This window comes from Apteryx mantelli, chromosome 1 (genome assembly GCF_036417845.1).
Source record: "Apteryx mantelli isolate bAptMan1 chromosome 1, bAptMan1.hap1, whole genome shotgun sequence".
Lineage (NCBI taxonomy): Eukaryota > Metazoa > Chordata > Aves > Apterygiformes > Apterygidae > Apteryx > Apteryx mantelli.
Window position 1 is genome coordinate 93,401,175 of NC_089978.1, and position 13,060 is coordinate 93,414,234.

The 13,060-nt window shown below is 35.4% G+C and overlaps 1 protein-coding gene across 1 annotated transcript in view; it reads right to left on the reverse strand.

The window, feature by feature from the left end:
* The window catches only part of DMD (dystrophin), a 1,189,181-nt gene that overhangs the window by 418,251 nt on the left and 757,870 nt on the right, over positions 1–13,060 (reverse strand). The window contains exon 48 of the mRNA XM_067297573.1: positions 7,011–7,175. Within this exon, the coding sequence (XP_067153674.1) occupies positions 7,011–7,175 (165 nt within the window). The remainder of the gene's footprint in view (positions 1–7,010; positions 7,176–13,060) is intronic.

Consider the following 13,060-nt stretch of genomic DNA (forward strand, 5'->3'; position numbering starts at 1 on the left):
TGTCAAAAATGTATGTGGTTTATTCAGGCTTTAGGTTTTTGTTTATATTAATGTTTATGACAAAAAGAATACCTGGCAGAATGTTTGTCAAGGGTGTCTGGGTTAAAGTGAAGACCAAACCATTAGAAGTTTGTGCATGCCCCCACCTCAATCCTTGCCATGTGGCTTGCTCTGCTGTTAGTCTAGCATCTTCTGCTTTTAGTCTGATATCCTCTCCCCATACATTTCTAGTCCAAAGAACTGCCGCAGTACTATGGGAAATGTATCTCAAAGTACTATGAGACAGACTGGAAAGAAGCAAGGCTACCATCAGGGAGTCCAGGAAGCAAGGCACAAGTGGAGCTAGTGCTGTTTCAGTCCAGGTCAAGACAGATCTGAAAAGGCTAAATACAATTCTCTACTCCAAAATTCTCTCACTGGTATCATCCATGTTATCCTGCAGGACCCCTAATTTGCACTGAGCAATTATGGTTTGAATTAACCGTCAAAGGGCAGCTATCGCTTCCTAGGATTCGGGTTTACTCATAAGACTTCAAGGACGGTGGCAACATTCTGATACAACACGCAAAGACGTTAAATTTGAACATTCTGGAGTTACAAAATGCACACCTTTAGTACTGAATTTTTACTGATGAAGAAAGAATAAACTGCTAAGAAAAGTGAAGTTGTTCAGCATAAACTGAAAGCAAGTCTAGGAAAATGGGCTTTAGCAGTGCTTCCAGGCAAAATACTGGTAAAAAAGTACTAGCACGTAAAAAGCAGCCACATAGTAACAGCTTAACTTAAATATGTCTACACTGAAGGTGTCTACTGGCATGGTTACATCCATCAGGGAGCAGGCTTGCTATCACACCAGTAATCTAGACACCGGGGCTGGCAGAAGCCATACTGTAAACATAGCTGTACTGTTAAGTATTTCAGTCATTTCTATATTATACTGTAGACATTTTTTGCAGCATTTTCTTTGCACCATTTTGTTAATCGTAAATTAGAAATTCATAATGAGTTCAGCTAAATTTGTGAAGTAAGGATACCAAATCATGGAAAATAGCTGTAAGAATGAAAGTAACTCCAGGTCAACGATAGAATACAGGGAGAGGTCAGACTTAGCTTGGAAAGCTAGAAAAGTCCAGAGAGTTGAAAAAGGCACAAGATGAAATATGTTCTAGCAGCACATGAAGATACACTGAAGATACACTTCAAACCTGTCAGTATTCCAGTGTTCACAAGTATCAGTAGAGTCAAAAAATTCTTATAGATGCAGATTTCATGCCTTCACCATGCACATACATGTTTCATAGGGAGCAGCCTGTATTTTGTCATTATTAGGAAGGAAGATTATGTCACTGTGGTAATAAAATTATGCAACACTGCAAATTAACTCATAAAGAACTAAGATCTATATTAACATTTTCAATGGTAGTTTGCAGATATGAATTTCAATGTTGATGTATTCAGACAGGGGTTTTTTTTTTAATCTTTGATTGTTTGTAGAAGAAAATTATTAAGGATTAACAACAAAAGAAAAGCATATACTGCTACAGATGTTTTCTATTTCCTGAAAATAAGGACTTCTTCCTCTACTGGTATTTACTAACTGAGAAATGCTTGAGTTACAACAACCAAATTGGGATTTTGGAAACCACCACTTAGATTATGGTGCCTAACAGAAGGCCAGGGGTCTAACTGTGGCATGGCAGTCTCTAAAATGCAGTCAAGAGAGTTATGAAGAAAAATTATATTGACATAAAATATAACAGGGTTTCCTGAGTCATGTTGTAATTCTTAAAGGAAGCGTAGAGCTATGAAAGCAGAAGAAGGTGAAAGAAAACAAGATTTAAGATTCAATATGAAATGCATTTTTTAGTAAATGCTTTATAAGGGGTCTGAACAAACTGTTTCTTTTTGTCTTATGTTTTGTTTAAACAATCTCATAATGTTCACATTTTTCTCACCATTATTTGTGCTTTACAAACTGAAATTTATATGTATTTTAGGAGGCAAGATGTTGGCCAAAACCTCAGTTGAGATGAAGAGTTCCAGCCAGGAAGAGGATAGTACTCTGATGTACTCCAAGAAGAACGCCTACCATGACTAAGGAGCATGCTGATCATGTCCCACCTCTTTACTTCTGCACTTTCTCATCTCCTGTTTCCTAACCACATCACAGTGTAGAAAAAAGGAGCTCTGCCTGTTATACTGTCTACTTCCATGCTAGACTGAGTAAAAAAATCTAGGAAACAGTTGGTATTAAGCATCTGAAAACATTTTGAAGAAAGTCTCTCCCACACACACTAAGTATAGAAAGTTCAAAGAGAATGGGAGTGAGAAGTGAGAGCAGCACATGTCAGAAAAAACAGCTAGCTACTCCTCCTCAATTCTGTGTCTTACCTCAGGATAGAGCAACATCTTCAAACTCATCACCATTCAACACATCTTTATACATTTTTTGTAGGGCTGAAGCAGGTGGATGTAATGTTATATAATTATTCATCTGCAAATGTCTCTCTAAGAAAGCTTTTATAAAGGGCCTTTGTAGTGCACAACTGCCTAATGTGAGGGAACAGGCAAAGACTCTTAAGTAGAGTTTATATCACATTGGGTAAGAACATACACTGTATCATGCTATGCTAATGAAAGGGCTGCACACCACTTGAAATTTTGAAATCCATGACATAGGTAGGCTGCAGAGCATTGGTTGGACACTATCATTACGAATGGTGGTATGCGATTCAGCACAGCAAGGGTACTTAAGAGGGCACAGGCATAAAGGACCTCTCTTCAGTAATTGAAAAACTGCTAAATCAAAGACTGTAGCATTATCACTGGTCCTACTCCCCCAAGATTGAGTGCTGTCATGTCCATAACCTATCTTACATGGAAGCACACAGTTAACACCCTCAGTCAAGACCATACAGCTGATGATACAATCCTAATCTACAAGCAGAAGGGGACTGCATAACTGAGTCAAGTGATGCAGAGAATGAACCATGCCAACAGTGCTAAATCTCTCCCTTGCAAATAACCAGTTGGCAGCTTTCCCTGAATTATTGATGCCTGTAGTAATGAACTAAACAAGGAGAGGGCACTTGCCCAAGCTCTGCAGCATGACTGTCCACACCATTAAACATGGAGCACTGCTTCTGGCATGATTTTGGCTTGAGCCACACTACACTGTCTGAGACGATGCCCAGCCCTGGTCAGAGATTAACTTGGGCCATGGATGCAGCAATAGAGCACTCTGGATGCAGCTATCCTTTTGGGTGGGGTAGGAGTATTGCTGAAAGGCCATGAGCTTTTGCTGCAGCAGTTGACCTCTAGGCCAAAACATGGTCCTGACCACTTTTTAGTTACTAAAATAGGTGTAGTCTTATGAGCTATAGGAGGAATTCTAATCTCTCTCTAGCTGTCTACAAGCCCAATTATGTATTTGGGTCTCAAGGTCTTACTGTTTTGTGAAGGTCTCTGTAACAACATGTATGAATGGCTCCTTTGGTTATCTCTTTGCAACTCACTCAGAATTGCTTCTGAGCCAATGTTAAAAGTTTATAGTGCTGGTGCTCTTTCTTCATCTTTCCTCTAACTAACTGTAAATTTAAGGGGCTTCTCATCAATTTTTAACTGCTTTGGTAAAACAATGTTAAACTGTTCAGTTGTGGCTTTATTCAGTTCACTTCCATTCAAGTGGAAAAAACCTACAAGCTTTTAAATTTTTATTATTTAACAGAAAATGTAAGTTTTCAGTAAGTACAAAGTGTTGTTCAAGTAAAATTCACACATATTATTCCTTATATATTTATTACACATGTACTACATTGATCACTGTATATTAACAGATTAAATCAGATTATCTGATGGGGCATGCATTTATTATATCCCTTGATTTATGGAAAAAAGTGTAAAATCAGTTATCGGATTATAGTTGCATACTTAAAGGTTACCACAGATTTGTGAGAAATAAATCACTATTTGGAGAACTCTGCCAGAATAATTTTAATTAGTGCTTTAGAGACACTTTAGTGTATCAGATTTTAACTTCAGCTCTCACACATTTCTGTAACTCAAATTTGCTACAAATATGTAGGAATGCAAGAAACTTGCTGTAAAACAGGAACATTATTTTAATATAAGACTGGTAACTGATTAAAGCTATTTTATATATTCGTGTAAAATTGTCACACGTTCATGTCCTCTTTCCCTGCTACCTATCCTGAATACATATCATAGAAATTAAAAGACATGAGAATTTAATGAAAGAGGAAGAAGGGGAAGAAAATTGCCTTGCAGGCTAAGAAACAGTATGAAGAACATTAACAGAATTTTCATAAAAGACATGCCTTTGTTCAAATTAAAATTAAAAATTTTAAGCAATTATGCCAACCCCTGTAAGAAGAATAATGAGGTTTTTCCTAGGACTTAAATGGGCCTGGACTTTTTGACTCAGGTGCTATATTCATAAGTCTTATTGGCAGTTCTAAATCGCTTCTTCATATCTTACATCTTTTTAGAATAGCAAATAAGAGCCTTACTTTGTAAAATTTCTCATCTCGCCTCTTTTCTAAGAATTGTAAGAATTCTTTTCTAGAATTCTAAGAATTGCTAAGAATTTTCATTCTGCTAGGTGAGCAACAGTCATGCTTGTTTCTGAAAAAAAGAAATATTAAATCCTACAGAAGATACTTCACAGTTCTCTGGATGTTGTCAAAAGAATTAAAACAGAGGCAGAACAAATGCTATATATTGATATACTGTTTGGGAACACCAGAACAGAAGATTCTATTGAATACATCCCTTTGATAAGTAAGCATGCAATGTTGTTACTTTTTTTTTTTTTTATGTTAACGATAGCTGCACAGGACAGTAATTCAAAAATATATAGGTGAAAATCTGATCATTTCAACAATACTTCAAGACAGTATGTATGCACATGCTTGACCAAACGTAGAGCAGCATGTTAGCCTGGGACTGTAATATAGGTTTACAGCTAAGTATAAACTGAATGTTGTCATGAATGCGCTGCTTTCCTGAATTATATTTACTCTTTTTCTGTGTGTGCTTTGTCATGACAAACTGTCTCAAAACTCTTATTATGTTTATTCTTAACCTTAAAAAAAAATTATAATCCCCCTTGCCTTCAGATATATAGAACACAGCTTCTTTAATGTAAGAGATTCTCTCCCTGAAGAAAATGACAGTATGGGTAAAACATGAGCCCACAAGATTTCAGGAGGTTAAGCCTACCTCACTACAACACAGTCCAGTAACATATACCGTGCAGATAAAGTAGTGTGTTGCATTTGCTTATCACACTTACAATAGGATAAAAAACTAGCTTTTTGATCTACAATAACTGGTCAAAATTTAAATCTAAGCTATCTAAACTCCATCTATGAAAGACATAATGATAGGTGGGTTTGCAGAGGGAAAGCTAATTTGCCTCCCTTTAGACCTCTTCATTCCCATTCTTTCCTTTCCATACATATATGATTTCATCTACCCCTTCAGGAATATAGGCACAATTTTTTTCTATTCTTTCAACAGTTTCTCCAAAATTTTCCTGTGATATCACCATAAGAGGATCAAAACAGCTAAGCAGGACATATCTTTCACAAGCAATAAGGAAAGCAATAATCTTACAATTCACAGCAAATTAGCCCTGCTTTTATTTCATATAAACTTTAATGGTGGAATTCTTCTAGAAATAAAAGAAACAGAATGGAAAAGAAAATCAGAAAAAATGAAAGAATTATGTTTAAAAATTCGTGTTAAAATACAGGAAATAAGCATAGATAATTTTCTTTGCAAGCAAAATTCCATCACTCATTCACTATATGTACAGGCATTTTCAGAGAGCTATACTAATTTTATCTTTTAAAAAGAGAATAAATGTCATTGCTGAACTCATTCTGTCAATTACAGGACTGCAGCAGGACTTGAGATCCACTGTTTTACATAATATGATTGTACAAAATAAAAAGTGTTTTGGCATTGAAATAGTTCCATAAAAGAAACTGAATTAAAGTGAATTTAATAAACATTCTCAGCAAAAGCAGACCTCTCCAGAAATAGCTATTATTCCATTTAACACAAGGCAAGAAAAGTTTTAAATATTTTCAGGTTTTTCTTTTTCACTGAGAATAGCATCATCAGGACCAAAACAAAACTTAATGTCTTCTGTTTCATCTTTACCTAGGTGATCATGATGCTCAGCTAATATAAACCAAAAACATTTTATGGATTTCAACAAGCATTAGCATATTAAAGATTCTCCTAGTTTATATGAGGATAATCTCATACATACATAGACATCTACCACAAAGCCAAAAGTCTAAGTTCACACCTAGCTGGCTACCTGATTCTAATCACTGCTTTTCATCCATAATTTCTCTGGTCCCACTAACCCACATACATGCATTTTTTATACGTAAATGCGTATCAAGGATCAGATTACAAATCCTTTGCTCACACATACTGGACAATCAGGCTGATTGATTTCTGTGATATTACCTGTACAGTTAGATATCTTTTTTTGCAAACACGGGAAGCATGACATGGCCCTAGCTATTCTGATTCTCATCTAATCATATTAACTTGAATGAAAACTGCTTAAATGGCTATTGATATCTTGAATTTTAATCAGCATTGTATAAAAATTTTGGCTTCCTTAAGCCAAAGGTATCAGTCCTTAAGGTATCAATTTTTAGGGCTTTTTCTTCATTAGAAATGGCAGGCAAAAATAATACAACCTATTATATTTCATCTTGCAATCATTGGTTCTAAACTGTCCAATCACTAGAAACCATCTAATGGAAAAAAATAAATGAATTTTCCTTAAAATACCAGAGTTAGAATTGAATGAAATAGATCTTTTATACAACAGAACTTTGGGGGGCTATTGCTGACTTATGTTGCAAAGTTGCATAGTTAACAGAACTATACAGCTAATGCTGCGACTGATTTTTCGACCATTGAAAATACAGATTTCTTTTTTAAAATGGAGGAAGATTTACCTTAATATCAAAAGCTCCTGGTTGACCCACTTGGTTATAAAGTTCCAGCTGGTTCTTGACAGGTGTTACCCACAGTATCAGCTGATTTAACTGATGTTCAAATTGGATGAAATCCTTTAGCAGAATCTCTATTTCTTTTTGTTTCTCTGGAAGATCTTTGGACACCTGAAAAAATACCACAAGTTGGTTTTGTGAGGGAAAAAAATGCAACATAAAGCAATTTAACACCATGCATATAAACACATACATAAAATGTTAAGAAAACATAAATAAATGTTAGACACTGATGGGAAGAAGGGGTAGAAGGAGAGTAGAAACACCAACCAAATTATGATGACAAGTTTCTTGCAAGTCTGTCACACACTCTCTTTCCTCAAAAATGGTGTTAACAGACTTCTCATTTTTTGATTATTCTGCTATTTTACTGGTAGTACACAAAAAGTTTGTTTTCTCAGTATGTGAAACGGCTTTCATGTTCAATTTTTAATCAGGAAGAGCAATAGCAAATATAAAAATGTGAAATTCATCATTTGAATGATATCTAACCTCTCTTGATCTCTTGAATCGGGAAACTCATAAGTATGTGTTTTCTTACAAGGTGTTTAGAATTGCCAGCTGAGTCCAAATATAGATGAGCAGATGCATACAGAGAAGAAAAATAATGAAGAAATATATCTTCAATACTGATCGGTACATTTGGGTCTCTCATTTGCATTCCAGGTAGTCAGATTTTAAGCAAACACATTCTTCTATGCCAACAGGATTAGAAATTAAGACTCAGTGAATGGCACAGTACAAGCCCAACAGCACTGAAGCATTTGGAGTAAATATAGAGACAGTTTGGAAATAAATAAGCCAGCCCAAAGCTCCATGTCCTTGCTAGATTGTTTTCTGTAGATAGAGAGGTGAGGCGTCTCTATACTATGGGCAACACTACAAACCTGTATTAGGGGGAGAAAACATGTTCACTTAAAAAAACCCCAACACAACAGCAAGTACAAGGGCCAGGCAGGGACAGGAAAATACGGCAATTAAGTATTAAAATCAGCCTAGAAGTTTGGTTAGCTTTCTATACTAAAAAAACGAGGTTTCTCTATGATGTTCATTGTTTCTAAGCACACATTTTTATTGCAACACCTCTTTTAAAAGTACCAAAACACAGGAGGTTTCTGATAAACACAATAAAATGTAAATTCCCTGTGGAGTTAAACTGTATTAATGGAAGTATTGCTAACACACTGCCTGGCTACAAAAGTGTTACTGATGTGTACTAACTTCTAATCCCTAATGACGCTATTTAGGGAAGACAATAAATCTAAATCCACTAGAGACAGGAAAGCAATGAAGGCTTCTGAAAAAAAAACAGTGGAGGGCATGGGAAGAAAACAACAGTCTCATGATACATAAGTTTTCTCACAAATTCTGTTTGAAAATACTGATTTGTTGGTACTAAAATAACCCGTCTATATATATTCTATATATGATTTATTAGACCATACTTAAATGATATTTGTAATTCATGATCTTGATTTGCCATACATTAAATAATTTTCATTGTTCACTGTAGCCACACCATAATATCCTAATAAAAATGGACCAGTAAGTCAAATCACTTTTTGTATCTTCTTAATCTTGTTAAATAAAATAAAAACTCTGCTTTTCCATAATGGACCCTGATGTGAAAGAAAGTAATTAAAAATGCAATCATTTCCCTTATGTGCAAATCTCTGTGCAGATCTTGGCCTAATTTCACAGATTAGTTTCATCTTTCTTACAACTTTTGAATGTTAATCTCTAATGTTTAGTAGCTTTAATATTAACATAAACAAGTGCCACAGAAATACTGTTGAAAGTAAATAGGTAATCATAGGATAAAAATAATAAAAATCCAAGCTGATGTCTGAAGGTTTGAAATTTATATTAATCTGGTTCCAAATTAACATTTATCAAGCATATTGGTTGTATTAGAAGAGAGACAAACATAAATTTGGAGAGTTTTTTTGAAAGAAGAAAAATGTAACTGATTGTTACACGTTACATCTTACATGCTATTGTATGGAAAACACAGATTCTTAGATTCAGGATCTCAGGGCTTTTTTTTGTTTCCTTATTTGTTTTTAAACTCTGTCAAGCTGCCTGATCAAATTACAATCTGATGAGATTAAGGGAATTACAAATCCTCCTATCAAGCCACGGTACTGCTGCAGACTGTCTCAGGTGGGACAGTTTGTTTCCTCAGCTAATTGTACAGCACACCAGAAACATACCATGCGAAATCCTCCATCGAGTAATGGACATGGGCATGTTCATTGGGTCTCTCACTTTGTGCCCCCCTGTGCAGAGGAGAACAGAGGCAGGCATGGAGATGGGGTGCACCAGGCCACGTTCCCCCTCCAGCCCCTTCAGACTTCCCTACTTTTTTACTTACAGTCTTTCCATCCCAAATCCCATCAATTATGGGAATTCCTTGACAAGCTTCTCGAGGCCCTGGAGAAGGTTATTCACAGCTGCAGGAGAAAGAGTCCCACTCCGGAGGTGGGATCCTGATGCCATTGGACCTATTGCCAATTCATTGTCCTCTCCAGTCTCTGGGCTCTCTCTCCTGGTTCCTTGGATGCCTCCAGGGAGGTGTGAGCACAGACTAGGGTCCCACTCCAGTTATCTTTTTCACATTTTTGACTTTTTGGCCCCTTGCTCCCCCATTCAGCTTTTTTTCATTTGTTGTCTCAGGTAACCATTTGACGTCTACCCAGTTTCATCTCCTTTAGTATTTTATCTCCTTCCCTTCCATTTAGAAAAGGCTGTTAGGTTTTATCAGAGGAGGGTTGATGTCCTCTCCTAAGAGGGAAAACCAAAGCAAACACTAGCCCTAAGCTGACACCTGCAGAAGAGAAAAACAGGGCAAACACATAGATGCTTTCCCTCAAATCTGCCCATGTCTGAATATAGGTCTGATGAAGGTAGAGAGAGTTACACACTGGCAAAAAAGGGTACAAAAGCTTTCTAAAATCCAGATTTTTCCTTTGCACATGGATGAATATTTTCAACATTGCTTTATTTGGCAGCAGATCACCACAGAAAACATACCTTGGTTTGCAATGAAAAGAAAATTAAATTTGAAAATGGAAATGACAACAAAAGTATGGATTATTCCTTCAAAGAAAAAATTCTACATCAAAGGACTACATAATTTCAATGATATGTGTCAAAACATAATTCTTAAAGCATGTGATGCATCTAAAATTTTGTACTTTAGTTCAAGTGTTAATTAAGTTAGACTAATTGGGAGTTTAGTATTTGAATATAGAAAAGATTTAAGCTCTATATTGGGAAACAGCAGAAGATCCTAATTTTACAAACTGACACAGGTCTTCACAATACTTATTCTAATCTTAAAACATCAGACCTTTTCTCAGTTATTTAGTTCTGTGTGTTGTACGGTTTTACTCTTTTCATTAAAATTCTTTAAAAATACAAATAAAATAACAGCAGAAAAATGGTAAAAAAACTTTGGAAACACAAAAATACCCTGTGAAACTTGAGCAATTGCCTTATTTCAAAGTCTTTATCCACATATTTTCATTATTTCTCCTCATAAATTCTAAAAGTACTTACAGTGGTTGTTTCTATTCCATCAGAACCTCATGCCTTGGATGATCTTCCTTCATAAGAAGCCTAAATGATCCACTATTAGGTTCTCTCCACCCCTACCCCAATCTGATCACTTTGGTGCAAAAACATATAATTGTTCAGTTTGGCCACCTGCATCTCCTCAACCATTTTATGTGCTCCAGTCTTTCACTGCTATTTCCTACTTTACCTTTAGATACTTTTTTTTTCAGTCTTTACCTTTAGATACTATTTTTCAGTCTACACATATAGGTGTGTGCATGTACTATGGGATGAATTAGAGCTGAGCAAGTGGAAAGTGATACCAACTCATACAATAACAGTAAGTATAAAGGGCAGGGAGAAGTTCCATAAGGTATATCAACTGATGTTTTACATCATATTCCTTGTTCTCTCTTCTTTTTAATTCCTTATGAATATAGAGAAAGGCGATTTCAGCGTCAATTAAAATAACTGTGAAGTTACAGTTCGATTCTGTAAGTCAGAAACATAGTCAAAACCAAAAGGCTGAAATTAACTATGTAGAGATAGTAAGTTACATTTTAACAGTGGGGAATAGTTTTACAAAGGTCAGATATGTTATTGCAAGTGAATAAACTGGATAAATTACATGTTTAGGAAGGCATCATAATTATCAGTAGCTGCTACCTGATAAAAGTAAGCAAAGCCACTGGAAATGACTCACATACATAACATTTCAAGTGACCAATGCCTGATTTTGAATACTTTCCCTCTCTCTCACAAGTCAACGTCGAGGTCATTTCTTATTTAACTGAAATAACTGAAGAGAAGATAATGCAGTTACTACCCAGCTACGTGGGAATATAGATGAGGGCATGCATCTCTCCAACATATCCTTTGTAAGAAAAGAAACATGGCAGATTTTCTAATGAAGAGCGGAAGAAAAAAAACACACAAATCTCCAAAATTTTAACAGCAGTGGAAATGTTTCCTACCCAACTCTTTCTTTCTTTCTTCTTTTTTTAATATTAGATAAAATATTTGCTTTCTCTTGCTAGCTCTCTCACTAGCCTCCCAATAACAAAGCAGCACTTATAAATGGATCTTATTTTGACAAATCTGATATAGAATTAAAATCTCGCTTTCTTGATATACAAAATATGATAAACTGAAATGAATATAAGCAAAAGTATGTGAAGACTGTTATGTTTTTTCTTGCACTCCTGGCTTGGCAGAGTCCCTCTGACTATACAAAGCACCTCATAAGAATGGGCTCCTATTGTATGATAACTGGCAGCATCAGGTTTTAAAAAATTCACCGTTGTTTGCATATAGCAAAATGGAGAACATACAGCTCTCTACACAAACTACTTTCCTTACTGAATGTAAAACAAACAACAGCTTCTAGTTTACTATCCCATTTTTGCTAAAATGCAAATAGTACAAAAAAAATTAGATAGGTGATTATACTGCAATCAGCCCACAGCACAACTGGACTGAAATCAGGTTTCTATATTGTCCAAGCCAGAATCTGGATAAAAAAGAAATAGCTAAAGCCATAACAACTATTCAATACAATCCAGACTTAAGAATGACTCACAAGTGACACTTCCATAAAACTAGCACAATGATTACATAAAATAGCAGTTTTTATAGTCACTGTTCAGAAAGTTTTATCTGCTTAAAATCACCTTCTCTACAGCATGTACAGAAGAATTATTTAAAATGGAAGGAGGAGAAGTTAATTTTTATGCATCATTTCTTCACGAAAAACAATCAATGTAAGAAAGAGCTTCATGTAAGTTCAGTTTAGGATGCCATTTAGTTAATTAACTGAGCCATTTTCATTAACAAACTCAATATTGACTTTAAAACAAAATCTTCTTAATTTCTTTTAAATGATGAATATTTATGAACCATAGTATCTCTAACAAAGTTGGAATTAAGAACACATTACTAGAGGAAGATGAAAGCAGGGTGCTAAAAATATGTATAGAAGATTATTATTTGCAGTATAGCTAGTGTTTCATGTTTCCTTACAAGTCTCCCAAGACCTGACTTTGGCATATGTCTTTCGGATGTTGCTTTTTTTACATGCTTAATTGTATATGTTTAATATTCCCAAGCTTTGTTTTTATTAAAAAGTCCTTTTTCCATTAATGCAAAAGACTAAAACAATTCACCAATTCAATGCACCAAACATAAGTTTCTGCTTCATCTGGCTGTCCTAGCTTTTTCAAAAAACAACCATATCCCACACCCCAATGATTTGTTCAGAGCTTTTCACATGGTAAATACAGCAATATATATCACGATCTTCTGAATATCTATATGCTTTTTACATTTAATATTTATAAACAGTTGATAACACATTCTGCTGTCTACCATCTCAGAGAACCTCCTTTGACAAGGACATTTTCTGAGCGGAAGGCCTCCACCTTAAAATCTCTGCTAACTAA